Here is a 26,199-nt window from a genome sequence, read left to right on the forward strand (position 1 = left end):
GGATAACTTATGCATCCTACTGATATGCCTTACCCTGCAGTTTGCGTATTAAATGTAGACTCCTATATATATATGCTAACCGTTTGAAACACACTGTGTGATATGCCGTACAGAATGGTTCGTCAATAGTTACACTTCTCGTCAGGTGAAATCAGCTATCAACATCTAACATAATACAGTATCTTATTGGTATGACTGTTCAATTGTTACGTCGCTCTCCATACATTTAAATATAGTGCGTCATCTACGTAAATTACATAATTACACAATGTACGCTCTATACACGTAGATGTATTTGGTAGAGTATGATCCTGTACTCGTAAACGCACATCACTGGTCACAGGTACATATTATATGCTCAGTTACTTGTCCAGAAATTTCATAAGCGTTATTATACCTTATTTACCTTCAAAAGTTACATATTCAAAAGTTTTCACATTTTCAATGTTCATTTTTACAAGAATGTGACTAAAATGGAAGATAATACCCATGAAATCACTTGTAAGCACGCTAGTGCATTTGTTGGGCCACAATTCACAGAAAAACTTCAGCTGACCCAAAGTTCTTATCCTCGTCTGCATATGCGTCCCCTTTACTTCGTTGCAATGCATTTCGGGTAAAAAGCGGATGAGAATTTGGCACTGTTGTAGACCCCGTACCTACATTTTGGACAGAGCATGTTCCCTTGTACTGAGCAGCAGTTCGCACAAACAATCCATACCTGCTAAGCAGCACAAACAAGTCACGACGATACTGCGTCGTCAGAATAGCGTACAAATAAGGATTAGCACAGGAATTCAAGGGATAAAAAAACACTAGCAGTATCTTGGAATGAGTGACGTCTATGAGTGGGTATCCAGCAACAGCTGTAAGCCCGAAGAATGCTATTGGAGCCCAGCAGGCAAAGTCTGTGAATACTAGAAGGGCCATCTTCTTCGCTACTGTCATTTCTCCACTGGCTGCAGTGGCGCTGCCGCTGCGAGTGTCTCGATCCAGTGACGAGTAGATCTGGAAGTAGCAGACGCAAATGACCACGAATGCCAAACCATTCATCACTAGTAATGTTGTAAGGTAGGCTACATCTGCAAATTTCCTTGTCTCCATTGGCAAGCATATACTGAAAAAAAAAGCTAGAATTAACATTCCTGAAACCTTGTAAATGTCCAAAACATTAATAATATTACATAAAGAGTGCATCTGAATGGTAGTACTAAGTACAAATAAAGTAAGGGTATTATATGTACAAAGTGCATTAACAATCCTTGCTGTTTTGCTGTCAATCGCGAATGTTTATGTCGCGCAAGTGCACGCTCACACTGACCTACCGTTAACACCACGTTGGGGGAGAGGGGGGGGAGGGGGCTAGACCACGACAAGCACATGCCGATCAAGCCCAGCTGAGCAGCAGTTTGGAAAGTGTGAACCGGCGAATTGGTGAGCCGAGTTGTTGTTTGTCAACGCTCCCCTCATCTTGCACCATTGTTGTTTTTCTACATCTAGCTACCAAACTTATTTTCTTCTCGATATTAATTTTAACTCATTTACTATCATGCTAATTACGCTAAATTTTGCCATGTGTCAACAAGGTAAACCGACCTCTGAGGCTCAGTGGTTAGCACAACCAGCTATGACGTCAGGAGTCCCGGAGTTCGAATCTCTGCATGGGGACTGTCCCTTCATCAATTGCATCATATCGTCGATCATCCTCATCTTCGAGATTAGCCAAAAGTGGCAGAAAAGCGGAATAAATGAACCAAACCAATCAATCAGAATTATTTATCTTGTCGTCTACGGGTATTACAAGCATAAAAACAGTTTTTCGTTGTGACGTTTCAGGAGAACACAAGCTCCCTTCATCAGATATTTATTTTTAGTTTGATTAAAGATACAGTTATAACAACGAAAAACGGTGTTTTTATGCTTGTAATAACCGTAGACTACAAGAGAAATAATTCTACAATGCAAGCAATACGCACATACAAGAAAAAGAAAATGACAATCAATCAGGTCTGGAAATGGTGATTCGTTTCTCGTCCGTGTCGATTCGGAAGCGATCAGGAAATCGGACGACAACCGCCACGAAACCGGCACTGTAATGTGTGGCCAAACCTTTAATCTGGCTGTGGTTGGTACGCCACGGATATTTATCTGTCTCTCTGATCTGTCATTCACTATTTTGCCGCACATTCATTTTCGTTCTGTCAATTTAGTTGCACTTTCATATATCGGACTTTTAGACTGGAATAGGGTAGATTGAAACATCAAAAGGAAAATCCTTTTGGCAATCTACAGGTGCGACCACACACCATGGGCTAAATGCTAATTCGCACATGTTCGATGAGTTTGACGCCCAATTGCAGGCGAATTTCAAAACTGTCACCTGGCTGTTCCATCAAATTTTCCAAGAGGCAAGGATTTCTGCTTTTGTCACTGTGGTCTTGAAATGAGGTCAGATTCATAAACGTGGAGCTTTTGGTGACCCCACACAGAAACATTCTTGGATGTAAGATCAGGGCTACGTGAGAGTTTAGCTACGCGCCCGAGTCAACCAGTAGCAGCAAGGATGGCAACGACATGCGAAGATCTTACATAGATTAGGAATAAAAGAAGACTGAACTTTTTAGGCTTTTATGCAGGCTTCTCCTTGCAGTAAAAAGGAAACGACTCATCCAGTAAAATCATGGAAATTCAACAACAGAAAATGAAATGACTAAAGCGAGTGTTAAGTCAAAAAAAAATTAGAAAGGAAAAAAAAGTAAGAGAAGCTCACACATAAAGGTGCGACAAAAATTAAGTTCACAGCCTCATATTTTCGTCCCATTACCCTTTGGACATTCAGACATAATTGCCCTATTTAAGGGTGCCATGCAGAAACAGATTAACGTTTTTATATGCGCGTTGAGTTGTGAACTTAGCACTTCAGCATTTCGGGTCAACGAGCTTATTAGCCATAACACTCGGGGATCTGCTTGAGCGGAAAAGAAGGGTTGTTGGAGTCGGAAGGAAACTGCAGGGGTCGGGGGTGGGAAAAAGGCACAGAAGGAGACAGAGAAAAGATTATACCTGGTGGTTGAATAACCACTGATGCCAAGGAGCGGAAGCGTTGCCATGGAGACGGAATATCCCCAACCGACAGCCATGATCTTCACCGCCACGTTCAGGCGAAGCCGCTTGTTCAGGTAGATGGCGTGAGTGATGGCAAACCAGCGCTCCAGCGTCAGGACCCCCAAGGTGAATATCGACAGTTGACTGGCGAACACGGTTATGAATCCTGCAACTTGGCAACCGGGACCTGGAAGATTGAAAGATATTTCTGTTACACATTCAAAAACGCGTGTATTACTTGTTTTGACCCCTCCTTTTTTCTTCTTTACTACATTTTACCTTTAATCTATCTCCTTCCACACCTCTTGCATGCTGCCTTGAGAGTAGATTAATATCGCTGGAACGTTACAAAGGGGTCAATCATGTGACATTTTTTTACCCGTCCCTAGGTTCATACGGCAATACAAAATTACAGACTATGAACGGATAACTCGTATTTGGCATACGATGTTTATCGTTAATTCAAAACATTATGATCGAGAGATAAAAGCTGCCCGTTGAGCAACGATTGCTCTCGCCCACGAAGTTTCTCCATGTCTTCGTAAAATCAGGTCTGTTCTGTTCCCTCGCTTTTACAGGAGCCTGGTTGGCAGTGGAATTTCTCCCTTACAGACAAGGAATTTTTCATTACAACGGCTCTTCTTTTAAAAAAGAGAGCGCCTCCTACCCCCCCCCCCCCCGCGCACTACGTAGCTTAGCATAAGGAAATCTAATATTCAGCAATGCACAATCAAATACATGAAATAGCTTTTAGTTACCCTGGTTGGCTAAAGGCGGCTGGACCGTGGACCCCCACAAATGGCCGCGATTGTCTGGGATCCACTTCCATATCTTCCCATATGCCTTATGGCATGTTGAAATATGCAGGTGGTAGCTTTACCTACCTACACACAGCAAGTATGTAATTTGTGAAAAAGAAAAAACTGTATAGGCTAAATAGTTTTTCTTGTATGTACGCATTGCTTGCATTATAGAATTATTTTCCTGTAGTTTACGGTTATTACAAGCATAAGAAAACAGTTTTTTTTTAAATAATGTTTTTTCCAATAACATTGGATTTCAAATAGAATATACCGTACATGAAGCCTACTGCAATAGCAACGAGACAAATATTTTTTTTTAAAAATACCTTGTACCTTTCAGGGTAACGTGCCAACAATTGATACGTTACTGATGATATTTCTCAATCATGTGTGGTTCAATATGTTTAGTGACACCCTTGTGTATATTTTAACCTTTTATTTAGAAAAACGATGGTGTCCAGATGGTTTTAAACTTGAGTAAAGTAATAATATCACATGGACTTTGTTCCGAAGATCCGATGGATAGCTCTGTACAGCTAGAGAGACTTTATGAAACTTCGTTATGAAGGAACATTCAAATTTCAGTCTCAGGAGCGTAGGTAGGATTTTCTTTAGCTTGACTCAAACTAGTAATGTACTTGACATATCACACTTAACGCTGTATTCACAAAATACTAGTTTTTAGCTAATCATTATAATTTTTGGCTGTTCATAATTATGTCCCTTGAAATGGTATGCATTTGGATTTTTCTTACAAACTAATTTAATATCTTTTGTGTGATCTGTGCACAGTGCAGTGTTCAACCTTAATCTTGTAAGGTCTTCTTCACCGCAGGTTTAATTGATGAAGGGTGGAGAGCAATCTACCTGAGTGACATGAAAAGTGGTAGCAGTCCGTAGACATTTGCATAAAAAATGGTTGTTGCACTGAACAAATTCTTGTTTCACATTAATTTATATAGTTGTATATTTTTCCATTGTTGGCTGATTACGAACTAAAGAATGTATAGTGCATGTGTCACAGAATCTTTTCCAATCATCCTCGATGAGAGCCTCTCTGATGGCGCAGGGGTAGCGTGGTCGCCTTGTAATCAGCAGGCTACGCCAATTTTGGTGCTCATCTTTTGAGCTGAGAAATTGTTTCGCGCGCACAGGAAATGTTCCAATGCTGAGATGTCTTACGTTTTCACGAACAGATTTCACGGGCCTGTTTAAATTAATTTACTCAATGGATTCTTACTTACGAAGTTGGAAAGAATAAAAATTATATATTACCTATTTGCCAGTCGAAAGCAAAATTGAAGTACTCTCCGATAGAGTGCAGGTCCATCGCTGCGATGATAAGCAAATATGTCCCCATGCAGAGGTCAGCAAAGGCCAAATTGCACATGAGGAACTTGGGCACGGTCATATGGAAGAGTCCACTCGCTAACACGAGGATAACAGCCAAGTTTCCCAAAACGGCATTCACCACAACGAACCACACTGCAACCCGCAGCCATATTGTCCCCATGATGTCCTCACACGGATTGAAGGCGTCCGGAACAGGGTGACACTCCACGTCGGTGAAACTCCTGGACAGATTACCACATAGAGCATGAAACGATGTAGGTGGCAGCACTGCCGTGTGGAAAATTTCGTCATGGGTCGGTTCCGTGATGGTCTGGATCTTCCCTGGATTCAGCCTGCCCCAGTTCCTCTCCTCGGATATTGGGGCGCCGAAACTTTTCTCGTGATCGTGCTTGTAAGGGTCGTGATCGTCGTAGGACGGACCAATTGTCGCCGTTTGTGTATCCGAGGAGTTGTAACTAGTAGGTTGTATCCTAGCCAGAGGGTACAGAGCGAAGCCGCCTATGTATTGCATTGGCTTGTACTTGCGTTCCTCGGTCCTGTGGATGAACTGAACTTGTTTGTTCCAACGAGCGTGACGCTGCGGTCGTTGTTTCACTAGTGGATTAACAGTCTTCGCTTGATCGGCCTCCGAACACTGTTCACGTATTTTGGCAAGGTATATCTGGAAGACAAAATATTGTTATTATTAGAATTCAACAATTAACAATATACACTTAACGTTTTCATTCTATATGTGACACCATTATCTCAAATATATAATTATTGCTTTTCTTCTAAATATGTACGAGGGTTATTATTTTTGTACTCGAAACACAGGTGTTAATAGAGTTGAATATTCACGTAACTTGAGAGATTTGGAGCTCAAGTCCCGCCATTGAATGCACCGCGTGTCAATAATAGAACACATACAACAATACACTTGACTTGCCTAACCTACTCGTCTTGAACAATGGCGTACTTAAGGGAGGCTATCAGGCTATAACTCCCTAGATGTGTTCTCGAACAGGAAAGAGAATTATGGTTGTCATCACTTGCTGAAAAAAGGGCCCTCCATATGTATTATGGAGTTGGATAAAACTCAAATTACACAACTTGTCCCTAACTTAGAGTATTTGAGAAATTTGCGCCAGTATTTTGTTCTGTGATGGTTAATTTTCATGTCTGGCTCATTTAAGAATATGAAATTTATTTTACCAACCTATGAAATCAACATGTCATGAGCATTTTTGAATATAGTTTTTTTTTAGAGCCTTTTATGTTAATCAGAACAGAGAATGAATTGAAGAGAATTGAACTACATCCATATAATAGACTGGAGTGCTCTAAATGAGCGGGATACGCGGGGGACACTATCGCTTCAGCTAGGCTAATTTGCTCATGCATCCCCCACGTGCTTCTTTGTTACCATATTGAACCATACAAGCATTCTGCCAACCTATTTCTAGAGCTCAACGAATCAGTGCCCTACTACGACGACGCCAGAGGTCTTAGATTTGTATCCTGGTCAAGCTACCCTTGCGTTTGTTACAATCATCATTTCATCCTCATCGTTACCACGTTAAAATAACCAGAAATAGAATAGCCCACCTCCGAACCGAGCACTGATTCTTACCTAACCGAGATTGAAAAATAGTGCCCCGATCTTTGCTGAACGTTATGGAAACAGTCTTGCCAGTTGACAGATGAAAAAGAAACATGTAAAATGGTAGAAAAACCAGCAAGAAAAGGAATATTTGTCTTTGGAATTGATTCCGCTCCACTGTCGTCCACATCGGTAAGTCTGTCAAGAGGAGAAGAGGGGAGAAGGTTACCTCGATATTCCCGCGAGGACGACATCAGGTTGGGATCGAATTTTGATTGGGTCTGGAAACAAGAATATCATCATGGGCGATCTCGCAGTAATAACTTTCCTTCCGTCTCGCTGACGATTGTCAGGTGTTGAACAACGTCAGAATTGAAGCAGATATGCTCGAGTTGTTCTCAATAACCCCTCCTCCCCCTTCAAACTCTTATCATCATTCCGCTCTTACATTGTCTCCAATTTAGAATCCTCTACGGAAACACGACGTTCTTGTGGTACAAGTAAATGTGACAAGGATTTTTTTCCCGTGTGGAGAAATAGAGTTTTATATATGGACAAACATTTAGAAGTATATAAGAAGGAACTTCACTCACAGATTTCCGCTAAATATACATATTTCTGTACAAATTTAGCTGCATTGAAGACCACGGGAAATTATTCCACACATCAAAAGAGTCATAGATACATTACAATTACGAATGTGCAATGTAACTAAAGGATTAAGCAGAACTGGATATATTAATGGAATAGTATTGTATGCTGTATGGGATATCACTTACGTGTTTAATGATTATAAAAATATTAATGAGATATGGTGATTTTATTGGATATGTATAATCGCGCATGTTTTAAAATATTTTTGATACAGTTTAGTTTCCTATATTTGAGTTTTAATGCATGCTATTCCAAAATATTACTTATTTATGAGTTTTACTGCATCTTTTCAATCTCTGCCGTCGTGTCCATGCTGTTTTAGAAGCTAAAATTTACCGACATTGAGAACATCATACATATTTTAAACAAAGCTGCAAAATGTATAAAATTCAAATCGGAAATACATTTGGATATGTATTTTGCAGTATGTTATATTAATTTTTCCTAACGTTCAGGGTACTCTTTGAAAGAGTGTAATGGTGTAATTTTTATATAATGAATATTACATTTTATTACATTTTTGAAGCTTTGTTTGAGGTTTCGACTCTTTAACATTTCAAAGTGTTTACTGGAGAACACTTACCTGCCGCTTAGCATGCTCTGAAGGGTTGTGCCTGGCGGGGAATTTGAAGGCACAACAATGGAAGGAATATGTGAGCCACGCTTCTCGGAGATGCTGCGGTTAAAGAATAAAGATAAAGCATAACAAAAAGGCTACATTTAGTAATTGTAAGTCAATTGTTTCTACATTATGTGATGATATAAATATATAACACGCATCAATGGTATCATCATGCATAGACTAATTTTATGATTCCCAATTGAGCATGAAAAGAACTTTAATAAAAAGCGGGTAGTTTCATTTTTTTCACAAATGTATCATAATTTCGTGTAATTTTTGCGAGAAAATAAAACTTTATTCGCCCATCGCTTTAGGCTACTCACTGTCACAGAAGGCTGTTGATTGACATTATAAGGAGGTTTGTAATAATCCAAGTATAAGAAGAGTATATGACCAATTTTCATATCAGGCTTTTTCATCAGATGTCACTTGCGTATCTTGAAATTATTTGTTGTTAGATTGTAATTTGATAGAAAAATTGGTTGCCCCAGTTGGTCGTTCTGCCTTTGGCCCGAGTTTAGCGTTGGCCTGTTGCAAAGGATTCTGTGGGTTTCTTTTGTAACAAATTGGGTTATAAGGAAATTCAATCGCGTTTCTTGCTGTAAATCTAAACTGCTAGATTCATTGCTTAGAGCTGATAGATTAACAGATTTTAGGAGTTGATGATTTTTTTATGAGTAACCACATAATTGTTGTTTGTCTCGTCTATGGTAAATACGATACGGTTGAATTAAAACTGAATACATTCCAAAACAAGAACATTTTACTCTGTGCCAATGCTGTGGAACGTGGATTACAGTCTTTCGAATATGCAATGCACGCTCCAGTGGAACAGCGTGGTGATGTTGTGACCTTATACGACTGCGGAAGCTCAACTGGAACAGACCTGCGAACCCTCCTTATATCTCGGACCTTGTGATTTTCAATTTTTTGTGAATTGAAGAGCTCATTGGAGAGTCACTCAGGAAGAGGTCACGAGAATTCTGAATCACCAGGTCAATGGGACAGCTGCTTCTGATACTTTTTAAATTTAAAGGTAACAACTTCCGACTTGTTGATTTTTATTTAATTGCCTCTTGACTACCGTATGAGGGTGGCAAAATAGGTTCAAGGCAGTATTCGCATCCCTGTCACGATCGAAATTAATAAATACAAAGAAAACAAACACTTCAACCAAACCTCTAAATAAATCATATTACCTCCACGTACCTTATATTACATGCAATCAAAATTGATACATTACAGCATCGTGTAATTGCAGGCAAACAAAGCTCTGGCGCTTGGAACCACAACCTGCCGATGTTTGCTCCTTCATCCATTTCATCTAATCACCATTCACCCTCATCGTCGCGTTTAGCTTAGAAAGACAGAAAAGCGATGTAAATTAATCAAATACAAGCATACAAAACAACTTACCTGGAAGCTATAGATGGATGGAATGACCTTCAGAGACACGGTGTTCTGAATTTTGAGAACTTCCAGATCTTCCAGTCCTTTGGTTGGAAGCTGCGTTATCGATGTTTCGGACAGATCACTGAAACAATGTAAGAATTTGTTATCATGTAACAGAACGGTGGGCACCGTGAAAGGACGTTAAATTATAGCACTGACTACTAGAACAGGATGCTGCAATGATGTCTTAAGGTCATATTATCCCCTGTTAGAAATTCTTAAGCATGCCAATGCAGAGAACAGTTATAATTGTCAATATAATATTTAGTCATGGAGTTGTATAAACAATGAATCACATAAAATCACATATTAATCAGAAAAAACATTAAAAACTCTTTCTTTAAAACGCAGTCGTATTACATATTAAATTTGTCAATTAAAATCCAGCTTCATCAGGCTAGATGTTCCATTAACGCTAATATTGAAAATGTAAAATGACCGCAATGTAAGGCGATTAGCAGGATTATAACAACACAATCTACAATTTTGTACGTGTTGTTAATTATTGTGATCGGTTCTCAACGACTACGAGCAGAGGCGGCGATTAGAGGGTGGCCGTTGCCCCCCCCCCCAACGTTTTGCTGCCACTTTTGTCCCCGCACTATGCTAAACCTTATGTATCAAGGGAAAGTAAACTGCCCTTGCCCCCCCCCCCTTCCTTCAGTTTTGGAACCCACGAGACGTGGGCGGTTGCAAAACCCATGGTGAAATGTTCTCATCCCATGCTTCTGCCATATCAAATATCCTGTAAGAGAAATTTTCTACTAATAAGAATCCTAAGACGACGATTATTTACTTATGGAAACCCCGCGTAGCTTAATGGTTAGGTGTTGGCCAGCATCGTGAAAAAGAACTGGGTACATATTTCAAAGCAATAGTAGCTAAATGGTCTTCAAAAACCGGAAAATGGCGGCAATGGGACTCAATGCGCCAATCAGGCATCACTGAAGAAAATTCCGCTTGGCTGTCCGTGGTCCGTTTACGCCACCTTTTTAAATACTGTATGCATCACGGCTTGTCCAAACTTTACAACATGTTGTTTAATGTGATAGTTTGCAGTTTGGAAGTAATACTGACATAATAAACGCTGATATTTGCAGTAAACTGCGATAAATACCTTCGGATTGCAATATACAAAATAACACACAGAAGGACCCAACAATCTATAATCTATAACCACACTTTTAGAGATGTTACCTATGGACATTTTTTGAAGTTGAATAGAAGTACTATAGTTTGTAGCATTGATGTTCTCTCGAAAGATGTCGTTGATCACATGCATTCTCGACCGAAAAGAGAGCCACACAAAATCACACAAGTACGGTTAACGCTGGAGGAACAATAAGACTATTTAGAAGTGGTATTTAAATTTGAGAAAGTGTACAACAACGGAGGCGTGAGTTTGCAATAGAACCTCCAACAACAAGGCCACACTTCGGTAAAATCAAGATGACGTTAGCATCAATTCCAGTGGACACTTTTCCAACGTTGCTCAAGCAAAAATCAGAAGTGTCTGGATGTTAAAGGTGACAACTTTGAGCACCTGCGGAGTAGACCCTGACATGATGTATACACAAACTTAAGTTTTAAGCTTTATTGTTTCTGAGGAAATGTTTATACTATTTTTTCTTGTATGTGCGCATTGCTTGAATTGCATAATTATTTCTCTTGTAGTCTACGCTTGTTACAAGCATAAGAACACAGTTTTTGTTGTGACTTTTCAGGAGAACACACGCTCCCTTCATCAGACATTTATGTTTAGTTTGAAACAAAAACTGTGTTTTTATGATTGTAATAACCGTAGACTAGAAGAGAAATAGTTTTTAAACTAGCCTTACTTTTTGTGTTTTTCCTGTGCTGATCCCTTTAAAACCTTTCACCTTTAACTTTTCTGAAGGTACTCTTTACATCTTTGTTTTATCATTAAGGTATAATGATTTTAGATAAGGGTATATATCCCCCTATACATTGAAGGATGCAAAAAGTCCACAAGTGGCGACTCACGCAAAATTTGAAATAACTCATTCATTATTCACAGACCGTTAATTGCGACTTTTGATCTTGCCACCAAAGATACCGGGTTCAAGTCCGGCCTAGGCATGGGTGTTGTTTGTGAGTGTCCCATCATCACTCATCCTCATCGCCAAAAGTAGCTGAAAAGCGAGGCAAAATAACAAATATTCATGCATACAAGCTTTTACACAGGTTTTTTCGTTGTTGTTCAAGTGTGTATTCATTTTATTTTGGGGGGGGGGGTCCTCTGTATTAAAGGAGAAATTCATATCCGTACAAACAAAAATAGTTTTCTTCAATACTCACAGCGTTCGTAAACTCCTCAGGCCACTGAAAGCGTCCAATGAGAGCTCTGTCAACATCCGGTTCCCCTTTAGGCTCCTGTTCAAAAAGAAAGAGAAATTTGTTTGCATAGTCTTTCCTCGTAAATATTCAATTGTCAATCATATTACATCACACAGCTATTTCTCTCTCGGAGTAGGCTAGTTTCTCAACACGAATGTGTCAGTAATTTAGCGTACCTTTCCGCCCTCCGGGTTGTAAACCATAAAGGCCATCGTGAATATGAAAGATCCTCATAAGCACCGTATTTGAAGTGTAATATTTGCAGTTCTTTTTGTACTGTTTACGTTGTCTCTGAAAGCAAGGATAACAAAAGAACATTGTTGTCTTACACAATGTACTTTCAAGTAATGAACAAATAAAGAGTTCTCTAAAGGAAGCTGATTGTGGTTATCAGAATTTTGCAATTTTAAGTCAATTGTTGAGAGAGAAACTGTTATATACTATAACATGCATTATTATGTATGGTGAACTAGCAGCTATGGCCAAGTGCATTAGTCTGTGCATAGCAACTATTATGCACCTTGTTTGCAAGGTTATTAGAATTATATAAGGTTGGGGCGTAAGCTTGTTTGCTCAAAATGCATGCGATCTGATGACGAATCTTGGGATCCAGTGAATCTAACCCCCGAAAGTACAAGTAGAAGTGTTGCATTAACCACATATCGAAAAAGAGCACAAAGTGAAAACTTGAAATGGAGCACAGAAATGCTTATATCTTGATGTGACAGTTCATTTATGGTTCGTAATTACTAAAAATATTTAAGGTTTTCACTTTAAGGGGGTTGAAATTGCTTATTTTCAGATACATTGCAAGCTATATAATGTGCAATCCGAGGCCACGCTTCAGCATTATAGATGTTCTGAATTAATGTTTTGAGCAATAGTTTTATACAATTAGTATCACACATTAAACAAAATAACGTGCAAAGGCAAGTTTTGTAATTGAAATCAAATGTAAGTTGTTAAATCAGTGTATTTCGATTCCTAGTTCAAACCTAAAAACAATAGAAAATATATGTATCATTCATATCACAAATGTCTTGTTGTGGCAAATTAGCTCTATATAATCTCAAGGTTGTAAGTTCGAATCCAGTAGCGGAAATCTTTTCTTTTCATATTTGTATTTTGCTGACTCTGATTATCTCCGTCACTTTAATTGTATCGCGTAACATGATATTGACATGAAACATCGTATGATTCACTTAATTCGAAAAAATTAAATATATGTATATTTTAGTGAAAACTGGTAGAAATAATTACGTGATAATTGATGAATAGTTTGTAACATGATTAGTTATTGAATCGTTAAAAATATATATAATATTATGTAATTGTGAAATTAATACCTCATTTCTAAAAAGGAATGGCCTTAGAACTCAATTTTTAAACTGCGGAAAAGTACATTACTGATGTTTTTACTTATTTCTGTTGTATCATAAAAGAGCACTTAATTGTTTTCTCTGAATATATAAGACTTTCAAAATTATGATTTACCTGTAGCCAGATTACATTATGAAATTTGATGTGACTTTTTCAGCATTCAAGCAGTATTCCATATCAACAATTCATAACCAGTTATTACACATGGGGAAAGTTGTATTGTACTTATAAATACACTAAGCTATTTTGTTAATATGAAAATGGTCAAGTTATAATACTTCTAGCTTCTGCTGTTGCTGACAGTCGTATGTTCAAAGATACAAACATTTCTTATAATTATTTTCCAAAGGTTTGATTGATTGATTTGATTTATTTTACTTCCCTTTTCGTGCCACTTTTGGCTTATGTGTGAAGATTTGCTAACCACTCTGCCACGGGGACCGGCTATTTTCCAAAGGATTCTTCGCTTTGTGACCAGAGGATTCGTGCGTGCAAGTGTAAAGATGTCAATATACGACATCTTTATGTCATAAAACATACAAAATGTGTGTGGTTTATATTTCAATGCAGAAGACTACATGCGGAATCTACTAACATACGCAGAATTTTTTCGAGGGGTTGGAATTATAAAGGTGTGATTTTAGGGCACAGGTTTCATTTTAGACTTATTCAAAGACATGAATGGTTATCTCGTGTCACTTTAAGAGGAGTTTGCATTTATCACTTTGGTTTATCCGAATTATTTACTGCTTTCACGTAACAATCTTGATTTTCTCAAAATTTCCCCTCTGCATACACCAATGGCGGAATCTAAAGGTTCTAGCTCTCAAGATGATTTTAAAATCTAATGCAGGGTCAACAAACACCTTCTTTAAATAAGACTGCATACCTAACGCTTTATCTTCCGTTATGTCCTTAAAAGTGTGTTTACAGGAAATGTGAACAGCATTGACGTCACGTAGCTCCGAATGAGGGATATTAACTATTTGAATTATTAATCCTTAGATATTCTTAAAGAGTGGCTCTCGTCGATCTCGTCTCCAAAAGTGTCGAAATGTTTGGACTCATTGTCGTCTCAAGTTTTAAAAGACGTAACTCGTCTCAAAATTCGGGACGGGACTGAGTTAAAAAAGAGATTACTCTCATCTCCTCACAATCTCCAATTCCAACAAAATCCCCATAGGCCTATATAGGTGTAAGTATAGGTTTTTCATTCGGACACCTTTTGACAAAGTTCATGATTAAGTTATGGAAAAATGGGTGATAATTTAAAGAAGTACTTAAGACTAAGCTGGACCATTTGCCGACGCCAACAAAACCGTTTTCGAAGTTTCCTTTACTTTTATAAAGTGCTATGATATCCGAAAATCTGAGAAATTATACTTGCTTGGAATTCCTTCCAGAGCATTCACGTGAGTCCTCGTGTGGTTTACTTTGTTGTTGTCTAGATATTTGCAATAGTTTCGTGGCTATATAAGCCTCTAGACACCAGGAAAATGAAACCACACGAAGATTCGCCTGAATGTTCTATAAGGAATTCTAAGGAGATTTATTTTTAAACCGAATTTTTTAGGTCTTCGAAAGCAAAGAAATTTCAAAGACTGCTTTGCTGGCGGGGGCCAAAGGAGCAGCCAAACTTAATGGCACATGTCGTTCATGTCGACATTCACATTGGCGTTTGCTTTATTCCAAGTCAGAAATAATGTATTCTGTGTAGGATCATAGAAATATCTGAAGAGAAAAAATATCAGTAATTGAAGTGTTTCTTTGTAAAAAAGGCGAGAGATTTTTGCGTATGAAGGGAAACCAGAGTTTTACTAGATAATATCATATATTCCAATCTGTAAGATTTTCAAGCTGAATATCAGCACCAAACAAATCCTTAACATATACAAGTCAATTTAGAAATTTTGGAAACACTGGTCAAACATATAGTATATGATTTTGTTTGTTATATTTTATATTCATATTCTGTATATATTTTTATTTTATTATATTTATTCCTCAAGTACAATAGGCTAATCTTAGAAAACACAAACGTATATATACAGACATTTTGGTTCTATTAATAAGCACCAAGATTTGATACTTCTTCCTACAAATACTCGAATCCTCTTCCATATTCCAATCCTAAACGGGACACTACCGCTCTTGGCGAAATAACAGTAATAATAATAATAATAGTGTGAGTGGCGAGAGAAGGCTGGAGGACCTCGTCCCTCAGTGTCCCGATCCTGTTTTCTTTGTGTTATGTATGATGAGTCTATTCGCAAATTATTAACAAGATCATAGTGTATGAAATAAATTTTAGATAAACTTCCCACTTGTAGGGGAAGCGGGGGCTAGTTGCAACACTTTTAAAATTTTCAACTTCAAAAAATTGTATAATTTTTGCTTTTCAACATGCGTCCACGAAACTTTGTAGTTGAAAGGTGGGATACATTCCACTTGCACAGAAAATTTGAGAACCTCGACACTCATGTACTTTTATTGGAAATTTAAAATTTCCAAACACCTAACTTTTGTTGCAACACTTGGAAACATAAATGAAAGTAAGAACGAAAATATTAATTTATTTAACGAATTATACAAAAAACGATATGAATATTATGATAGAAACTGTTCAACATATGCTGGCATTGTAACAATATTTTAAACTTCAAGTAGGCCTAGACCTAAATTTAGCATATTTGTGGTTTATAACTGTACGCTAGATAAAGGAGAATACAAACAAAATAAACATTTTTTTAAATCTGAGAAACAATGATGACAGACATAAAACGCATCTTCTTTCGCATATTTCTTGAAATGTGCCCACCCGTCACAATCTATACACTGTACTCACTCCCTTCCACCTGTTGTAACTTACCCCTCACCCACTTTACTTAACAAAAAGACGAAAATGTCTTCAACATGAATCTCCTTGTAAACATGGCTGTTATTCTTTTACAGGTGAAAGTACATGTGTAGCATTAATAGCAACATAGTCAACGACAGTTACTTGTCCTAGTCGCCAGTCACTTCAAAATAAATTATTCAAATTTTACTCACCTAGTCTGAAAACAACAATTCTTATTTCCTGTAACTGTTATCAGCCCGCGTGCACCAACAATCTAGAACGTTTCTTCCTCCACAAAATGCGCATGCGCGAAGGACAAGTTCGTTCTCATAACTCTTCACGTTGAGGAGATATTAACAATGTTGCAACCTACCTCTGTTGCAACTAGCCCCCGCTTCCGCTACGTAATTTTGAATAACCTTCTTCCCCTTTTAAGTTCGTCTTTTTATTCGATATTCGACCTACAGTTTAAATTAGGATTTGAACCTCTGAATCGAATTCAGAACACCTTGATTCAAAGTAATAAGATATCTAAACCACCGAAATTTTTCATTCGAATACAATACATCCATTTGGATTAACGTCTTAAAATCAACTACTGTATATTAGCTTCCGAGCAAGTCACGCCCAATAATACATGTCAGGATAGTTTTAATACCTCCTGAATGCACAACTGCTTCAATGTAATAGATGAACAAATAATATTATACCTAAATAAGAAATTTCGTTTTGTACAAGCCCTAAATTATTTAATTAACTAACATTTCCATCTTCAAGAGCTAAGAATACATTGAAATCTAATGTTACAAAATATAAATCTTCAAAGATTTGAGTAACAGATCAGACAGGGAATAAGGCAATCAACCGACCCAAAAGAGGAACATTTTTATTTTTCAAATTACTTTGAATGTCTGTCATTCACGCTATAATAATACATTTGTCAGTATATTTATAATACAGCAACATTAATTCCATTCTGAATCTGTAAAAATGTAGCAGGTCTGGTAAAAATATTACTACTTTATATTAGCATTAGGTATGTGCATAAACGTTTTTCTATTTGCCTGTTCCTCACAGTTGTTTCGAGTATTTGTGTTTGTTGTTCTTTATATATGGATATTGAAACACTGTTCTTTCACATCTTGTTGATAGGTTCACATACATGTAGAAATGCATGCTTCAATGCAAAAGCGTGGTCCTACATTTCGTATCGGATAATTGTCTGGTGTTAGAAACAACAAAAGTGTGGATTTTTTATGAAGTAGAGTAGCAGATCAGGCATTGTGCATTTTTCTTCTGTCTGTGGTTGATTAATCCATACCTGCTGTGAAATACGACACGTTCCCACAAAATGCATCACTACAAATATTTACAATTTTCAGTTTCAAATACCAATTAAATTAATTATGCGAAGGAAAATTTGTCATATTTCAACTTCGATTACAATGTTCGTTACGAACAATGAACACAGAACAAACTTTTTAATTCATGATTTTTCGTTTAAGAAGAGCATTACACACTTCTCATATGTGAGATTTGAAGATTGGTTCCCACGATACGTCACGAGCAAGGAAAAGAACAATTGAAGCCCTCCTTAGCTACCGACCGGGGTTGCTTGTTTGTGTAACTTAATGGATGTATTGAAGTCTTTAAGATGTAAATCCACCTTGTTATCAGTTAAAATATAATATTATTTATGAAGTTCCACTCTTCACATGTGCATTTATGCTTATGTCAGGAAGATTGAGACAACAGAAACGTTCATAATTTCTATATGGTTTGAAAATTATTGAAATGGATGAAGATCAACTTTCAGATTTTTTCACGTTAAAGTTTACAATAATGATATGTAATCAGTGGCGCAGTAACAGGTGGACACCCGCCTGACTTCTCATTCGCTTGGTTACACAACATTTTTGCCCATGGTGCAGTTCGACGTCTTTCAATAATTTTAAGTAGAATTTTTTATTACCTCGTGTTTATAATTCTTCTTCGGTGAAAGTGTAAACGTTGAAATTTTGCGAAACATTAAGATGAGTGTATCAAAATTACGATGCAAAAATTGCTGCACAGCACTACTAAATTCGTTGGCTATACGTACATTGTATTCCCTCAAACTTTTAAGAGGGGGTACAGTACCCTCCCCCCCCCATGGGCATGGTCTTAGCAGACTGTTTTTCACAGAAATAGCGTACATACGAAATTTTCAAAATAATTTATAATAGATCTAGAATCCCACAACACAGAGGGAAGAAACATAGAATTAAAGGGAGTTGAATTGATTGATAGAAAGAAGGAAAAACAGAGTAGAAAACCAAATGTAGAAACAGACAGATAGAACGTGAGAAATAGAGAGAAAGGATAGAGAAGCAGAGGAAGAAAGAAAAAGGCCAGAAAGAGACAGAGAAACAGAATGTATGAAATCGAAAGAATGTTCGAGATATAGAACGAAAGAAGGGAGGGAGAGAGAAAGAGAGAGAGAAGTAGAGGAAGAAACAGAGAAAGAGTGTTTGAAGCAAAGGTGAAAGAAAGGGAGAAAGAAAGCAAGAAAAAGAGCGGAAGAAACAATGAAGGAGAAAGAAGAAGAAAGAGGGAGAAAGGAAATCGAAAGTAACATAGAATGAACCAAAATGGAGAAAGTGGAAGAAAGAAGACATACATTCACACAAACAGAGAGAAATGAAGAAAAAGTAAACAATTGAAAAGCGAATAAGAGAAGGGGAAAGCGATTGAACCTTAACAAACGTACAAGAAATAAAATTTTATAAATTTTTTATCCCGATTTTGACAAACGAACACGCACAGTTCTGAAAAGTATTACGTTCTTTCTAGTCAAAGTAACAACAGAATACTTACAATTTTGCTATTTGAGATCCACTAAAGGCATTGCTTTGAACAGCTCGTATATCATTGTAATTCAATAGCCTGAAATAAGAAAACATTCATTTGTACACACAGGACACTGCTATACAGTAAAAAAAACACAGTTGTTTACAATAACAGTATTAATATTGTCGATGTTTCATTATGTCTGTTAAAATACAGGGTGATTCAAAAGACCCTTGACACCACCTTTAAAATGCAAAGGAGTCCAATTGGTCATAATAGAACAGGTTAGGCCTAGGGGAACCATATTGGTGTGTTCCAAGCGGACGTACACCATATTGAATGGAACTCAAAATTTTAAATGGGGAGGGAGCGATGTAATATATCAAATCAGGATGGAATTTCACGAGAAATGCTATGGTGAAGGTTTTTCCAACCTATCTTTAATCAGGAAAGAGTTATGGCTGCAAAATTGTAACAAATGTCTCACTCTGCAGGTGTGAGAAAACAAGAGCCAGAGTTCCTAACGCGTGAGGAATGCATCGAGATTGTACTGCAGCCTGGGGAGAGAAGTTCAAGTGCCATTACAAATTATTTTTATCAACGACACCCCCATGTAACGACAACGCATATTTGGGATTTTATGAAGAATATATGGCTAAAAACAACAAAAGTATGCGTTTATGTAATCTCTTGGCCATCACCTGACTGAAAGTTAAAAGTTATGGGTTAAATGTGACCAGTACAACCATTTTCACAAAAGCTAGAAATGTGTTTCAATTAAGGTAGGAATGGGAATAACAGACCAGAATAAAAATATGATGTCAGAAAAAATCTTATCGTACTATTTAATATTTCGAGAAACTTTACCCTAATATTTTCGTCGATAATTTTGGCTTTCCAGGTCGAATTTATTTACGGAATATGAATAATACAAGTAAAAGTAATACCTTTATCTGTGGTAATACAGTGTAAAAGTGCAACAATCATGCTCTATTTACAAAATCGTGTCATGTCACTGATGAATTTATTGACATTGAAAACTGATTTGCTACAAGGAACAGAAACGCTGGCGAAAGTCGACAGCCTTCTGTTGACAGGGTCAAAGCAAGGAATAGAATGAGACGTAATCTTCCCAACGCAAATCCGCAGTTAACTTTTTAACCAGCAAATAGGTCAGGGTCTTTTTAAGAACAGAAGACGAACAAAATGCCAACAAAGAAAGCTAATGCGAACACTCGCTCGAGGAGAGTTGCGTTTTATCGCCTCAAGAAGTTCCGACATCGCATGGTCACGTCTCGCTTGATATCAAAGTTGCCAGGCACCCATATTTCTTTCGTCTGTCTTCATGCCAGCTAAATCCCTAAGGCCTCTTGTAAACGCCAACCCAATTTTGCTAGTTTACGAATATTTCGTGGAGTCTGTTATAGAAGTATATTGTTGTTCGATTTCAACGGATAACTATATGCATAAGTAGAATTAATTGATGCCGGTACATATACTTAAGTGGTCGACTTCCGATTTCACTACCTAAGTTGCCGGATTCGAATCGTAGTCGTCGCTATTAGTAAAAAATGGCAGAAAACGACGCTAAATCAAAATGCCAATACAGTGCTGGTACTTACACTGCTTGTAACGAATTGTACAGACAGTAAGTACTCTGAGGAGAAATACTAAGTGGTGTACCAGGCTGAGCACAAACGAAAAACTCATTTTTTTCAATGCACAGGGTATTTTTCCATCATTTCCTATACTTGCCAGATTTGGTAATTATTTCCAAAAGAGAAGCTTCACTTGAAAAGGGCGAAATTTCTACATTTTACGAATGATGTAATTATTTGCATTTCTGCAAAATGTTCATCATTAAATTAATTATTTCTTTCTCAAAATCAGATATCGCATAGACTTAGATATTTCGTGGGGTCTGTTTTGTTGTTTGTTTTTTTATATTGCGGCATTTTGTATGTGTTATAATCTAATTCAGCACAAATAACACAAACCGTGTTATTATTTGATTATAAGAGGTTGGCACCACGGAGATCTACTGTACGGGAATAGCCTACGGGAAACAATTTTCCGACAGTTTGCACCTTGATTGCCCGTTAAATTGTCCCAAATATGGCCAGGAGAAAATTCCAGGCTTCCTATTGTCCATCCATTATAAGAATGAAGTTAAGGTAAACAAAATGACGTGACTTTTGAAAAATAGTTCCTTTCCTGTGTTAGTTCGTAGCCGTACTGTTCACAATATAATGTTGTTGCCTTGTAATCAAGGGGTCCCGGGTTCGATATCCGGTGGAGGCACAAGTGGTTCAGATCCCACTTTAAACTTTAGGTCCAGTCCCGATTAGCCTTACTGTGCATAAAGTGGACTTACAACAACAAATCAATCAATCAATCAATGTTCACAATATAAGGTCCTATAACTTCAATCAAGGCCCGGAGATTTTTTTCTCCGGGTGGGGGAGAGTAAGATTTCACATCTTGGCCTTCAGTTATAGAATCTAATATTTTACTGTTTATTATTATTATTACGTTACAAATTATAGAATTGAAATTGAAATATTTCAAAGTATGTTGTTGACAAGTGCAGAAATGGGTGAATCACCTTGCTTCCTTTCCATAAACATCTATAAATTGTTTGCGAATATTTCTTTGTCTTTGTTTTTTTGTACTTTTTCACGATGTACAAGGGTCGTTCAAGGTTGACCGGGACTTTTATTTCTGCAGAGGAAATAGGTAGCAGAAGAAACACCAAACTATGTCAGTTCTTCAAAGTATTCTCCGTGCGCGCCGAGGCACCGTTGCCATCGTTCTGGCAGCTCCCGAATTCCTTTGGCGTAGAAAGAACTTGGTTGTTGTCGTAGCCACTGGAGGACATCGCTCCGCAGTGCTTCGTCTGTCGTGAATTTCTTCCCTCCCAGATGGTCTTTAAGGGGTTCAAACAAATGATAATCACTGGGGGCTAAATCCGGACTGTAGGGGGGATGGGGCAGAACTTCCCAGCGCATGTCGGCCAGAGTTGTTGTTGTCACATTGGCCGTGTGAGGGCGGGCATTGTCATGGAGAAGAATGACATTTCCAGACAACATCTCAGGTCTTTTCTTTCGAATGGACTTTCGTACAGCACCACTCAACAATGTGGAGTAATACTGGGCATTAATAGTGCTTGCAATCGTCTGAAAATCTCAGCTGGTTTCACTTTCTCCTTCACGAGAAATTTGATTACACACTGCTGCTCCACAGCCACAGACACACTGCTTGCCGCCATGTTCGCTGCAACTGCTGCGCATGCGCGAAATACGTCATGCCGGGCGCTAGTTACTCCCGAAGGAATACATTACGTCACCCGCACGTTTCATCATAATCCGGCTATTCATCGATTTTTTACGTACGAAAATCCCGGTCAACCTTGAACAACCCTTGTATACAGATACATCAAACGGAGATCACTTAATCTGTTCTCGTTCAAGGTGATCCATGCTTTTACGTGCCGAAGGGTAGTGAAAAGAAAAATAAAGAAAAAAATGCAATTCGAGATGACAGCATATGAATTGCAAAGGCCAGATCTCGACTTGGGGAAATGATTTCTAGACTTTTCGGGATCCCGGGCAGTCGAGAAATTCCAAAAGATCGTATTGTGGTTAATTCTTTGTATTTTCTGCACTATAAGTATCTGGAAATTCTTGGAATTAACAATTTTTATCCCACAAGTGTAAAATAAACATTTCAGGGTGAAATAATGTGTAGAATTCGAGATTTTCACCGCGTCGGATAATTTCGAAAATTTCCCACCCCGACAAATTTATACAGTCCCGAACGTCAGGTTTATAAAATTTCCCTTTTCAATCCGGTCCCGACTAAAATTTTCCATCGCACACCCCTAGTTACGATAGTTAACATGATTGCAATACACTTCTGGAAAAAAACGTTCTTTCGTTATTTTGTTGGTCATGACAGTTAATTTCTGTAACTTCAAGGATGTAAATCAGAGAATAGAATATTATTTGCAGTAAAATATCGCTACAGTTTCACTATTCGTTTTACAGGAACCTTTTCCAGATATTTCAGGGTGGGGGGAGAGCACCGGTAGCTCAGTCGATGTCGACCTCCGTGGTGTAGTTGCTCGCACAGCACGCTACCACGCCAGGGGTCCCGGGGCCTCCCCCATGGCGCAGTGGTAGCGTCATTACCTTGTAATCAAAGGGTCCCGGGTTCGATACCCGGTGGAGGCACAAGTGGTTCGGATCCCACTTTAAACTGTAGGTCCAGTCCCGATTAGCCTTACTGTGCATAAAGTGGACTTAAAACACCAACTCAAACCAAACCAAAGCCAGGGGTCCCGGGTTCGAATCCCGGTTAAGACATGGATGTTTGTTTTCGTCTGTACTGAAAGAAAATGAGATTAATTGATATGAGTATGATGTATGGGGAAGGCTGCCGCTAAGGGGTCTTCCTTTAATCGTAAAAATAAAGTTAGGGCCTCTGACTACCATGCGAGAGACCCGGGTTCGATCCCCGGCGGGGGGAGAACCGGGATTTTCATAACATGTTCAAGCGGCTCCGGCGCCCACCCAGCGTCGTATAAAGAGTGTACCTGGAGGAAACTCTGGGAGGTAAAGGCGGCTAGGGGCGTGGTGCTGATCACATCACCCCTCTTCGGCCGTGATCAAGAAAGTGTGGGGCTCTATCTCCACCCCTCCTATACGCCTTCATGGCGTGGTGTAAAGCCAAGGGGAGGACACACACACTGGGTGGGGGGCAAGCGCACCCTCTGCCCCTCTCCTTGACTTCAATACAGCAACTACGGTGAGTGATATGGCTTTATAACATGGACTATATTCTTACGCGCAAGATTCATGAATATCTAATAAGATTTCTCACAAGACATGTGTATTTGTTTACTTTAAATTCGTTCTTACAGCGGACGGAGAATAGAGGGGCTAGATGCTGGAAGAGCTGGGCGGAATCTTCAATAACTCACCCGATGATCTTCATTATATGCTGCCAGGCAACTCGAAAGACGTATATCTCACAAATGTTCCGATAACCTGGGAAGAGGATCACTTTATCTGTCTCCCAGTGGTCCTGTGTTGTTTCCTACCGCCGCACGTAAGGGTGGTGGAAAGCTTAATTCCAGCTATCGATTGACCACAAAAGCTAGATTGTCGCCGTAATTGATATAAATCTCCATCTCCCTCTAGTGGCTAAGATGGCCGTTCCAGGTGAATTACACGGAGAGTGTAATGGAGTCACCAAAACGACCGGGAAAGGGTTAAGAACGAAATCGAAACGAGGTTCAGTCTTCAACGCGAGAAAGGATGTTTTGCTTTGCTGTTATTCCTTTCGTGACTTATTCCTGCACTGAATTTTGGATTTGCACCTTATAATTTTATCGGTTATTCCTATCAACATTAACATTAGTATCAGCATTATGTTTTTTTGAATTCGTGATTTCTTTCTATCGTCATTTCACGCTTAATTTACTTCGAAAAGAGAGATAAAGAGAGAAGGAAAATGAGAAGAAAAGAGAGAGAGATTGATCGATTTGCTTTATTTTACTTCGCTTTTTGTGCCACTTTTGGCAAATTTGCGAAGATGGGGATGAGTAATGATATGATGAAATTGATGAATGGACACTCACAAACATTCATGCCCAGGTCGCGATTCGAACCCGAGACCCCTGGCGTCGTACCGCAATGTGCTAAACACTCCGGCACGGGGGCCAGCTGAGAGAGAGAGGGAGATAGAGAGAGAGAGAGAGAGAGAGAGAGAGAGAGAGGAAGGAAGAAAAAGAGAAATAGAAATTCCTTAAAAGTGAGTCTTTACATCTTGGGTCTTCCTACTATTGTTCGTAAGAAGCGGTACTTACTTAATATTATCGCCATATAATAACGATTTCGTTTGATCTGTTCCCAAAGAAAACACATTTTTGTAATAGGAATTCCACTTTAAGCTATAGGTCTACCGTAGTACCGATTACCCAATGTGTGCCAAAAGTAAACTTACATTTGTTTCCCTTTGCAGTGAGTCAACCAGTTTCACGATTATATTTTCCTTTTTGTTTAAACATGTACTTTCGCTGTTGATTTCCTTCACGATATTGCTTACATCTTGTACAGTCACGGACACCTCTGGGTTGTAGCGGCAACACTTACTTTCAATGGAATCGCTACAACCCAGAAGTGTCTGTGACTGTACATGACAATCTCGTCTTATCTCGCCCGGAGATTAAGAAAGCTACTACTACTTCCTGTTTTCGACCTCGGCTCATCTTGCAGTCTCGTTCTCGTGTCATGTTCGAAGGAATGTCACGATCTCATATATGTCGATCTTTCGCCTCCCCCCCCCCCAAAAAAAATTGCCTTGCCCCCCGAAAATGTATCTTAAGTTCGTGCCTCTGCGTCTTGCACATTGAGCAACATGTGATCAGAAGTTATATCGTCCTTGGTATCTCATAAGTCCCATACTGAAACAATTTTTGCTATGGGAGAAATTTTCATGTGACTTAATCAATTTTATGAAGTCTGGAATGAAGCAAAACTCTGGGATAGTAAGTCTGTATCGTTCTGGATATTGTTTCGATAAGTCTCGAATTTTAACTGACCTCACTCTCGGTAATTTTGCCTGTAACTCTGTACGTTGGCAAAACATGGTCCCTAACACTAAAAGAGGAACATACATTTAAGAAGTTTTTTTTTTTCAAAACAAAACCTTAAGAAAGATATTTGGATCTAAAAGAGATTAAACAGACGAGTGGAGTTGGTTACATAATACTGATACTGAACCACATAATCTATATTCATCCCATGATATTAGAATAATTGAATCAAGAAGACTTGGAACTTTCCCCATGAAAAAATAGAAAGGATTAAGGGATCCTTTTAGGGAAATCTTGTGGCACGAGGCCTGTAGGAAGACCAAGACGAAAATGGAATCACAATCTTGAGATGGAGCTGAAGGGAATTGATAAAGGATGGGCAATAGGAGACTGATCTTATCCAGGACTGGCATATGTGTTATATGGACCGTAGTGCCCGCGGAGCCGTCATTTTGTTATATTTCTGTTTCATTTGTGCCAGATTGATGGAGTCATTATTAATTTTGCCACCAGAGGTCAATAGAATCGGTTACGCAATAACGTAATAAGGAAGCCTCGGTGCAATCTCGCAGCCCTTCAGGCGGCGCATTTTGGATTCTGGCCCAGAGAGGAAGTTGTTTTCCT

The 26,199-nt window shown here is 38.5% G+C and overlaps 1 protein-coding gene across 1 annotated transcript in view; it reads right to left on the bottom strand.

Moving 5' to 3' along the window:
- Positions 1-534: 534 nt before the first annotated feature.
- Positions 535-26,199, bottom strand: part of LOC145985576 (follicle-stimulating hormone receptor-like) — a 193,078-nt gene continuing 167,413 nt past the window's right edge. The window contains exons 7-13 of the mRNA XM_083119646.1: positions 19,005-19,073; positions 11,891-11,965; positions 9,536-9,653; positions 8,081-8,173; positions 5,184-5,922; positions 3,064-3,292; positions 535-1,117 (exon numbers count right to left, since the gene is read on the bottom strand). Coding sequence (XP_082975772.1) covers positions 535-1,117; positions 3,064-3,292; positions 5,184-5,922; positions 8,081-8,173; positions 9,536-9,653; positions 11,891-11,965; positions 19,005-19,073 — 1,906 coding nt within the window. The remainder of the gene's footprint in view (positions 1,118-3,063; positions 3,293-5,183; positions 5,923-8,080; positions 8,174-9,535; positions 9,654-11,890; positions 11,966-19,004; positions 19,074-26,199) is intronic.

The sequence above is a fragment of the Lepisma saccharinum genome, chromosome 3, assembly GCF_977018435.1.
Source record: "Lepisma saccharinum chromosome 3, izLepSacc3.1, whole genome shotgun sequence".
Taxonomy (NCBI): domain Eukaryota; kingdom Metazoa; phylum Arthropoda; class Insecta; order Zygentoma; family Lepismatidae; genus Lepisma; species Lepisma saccharinum.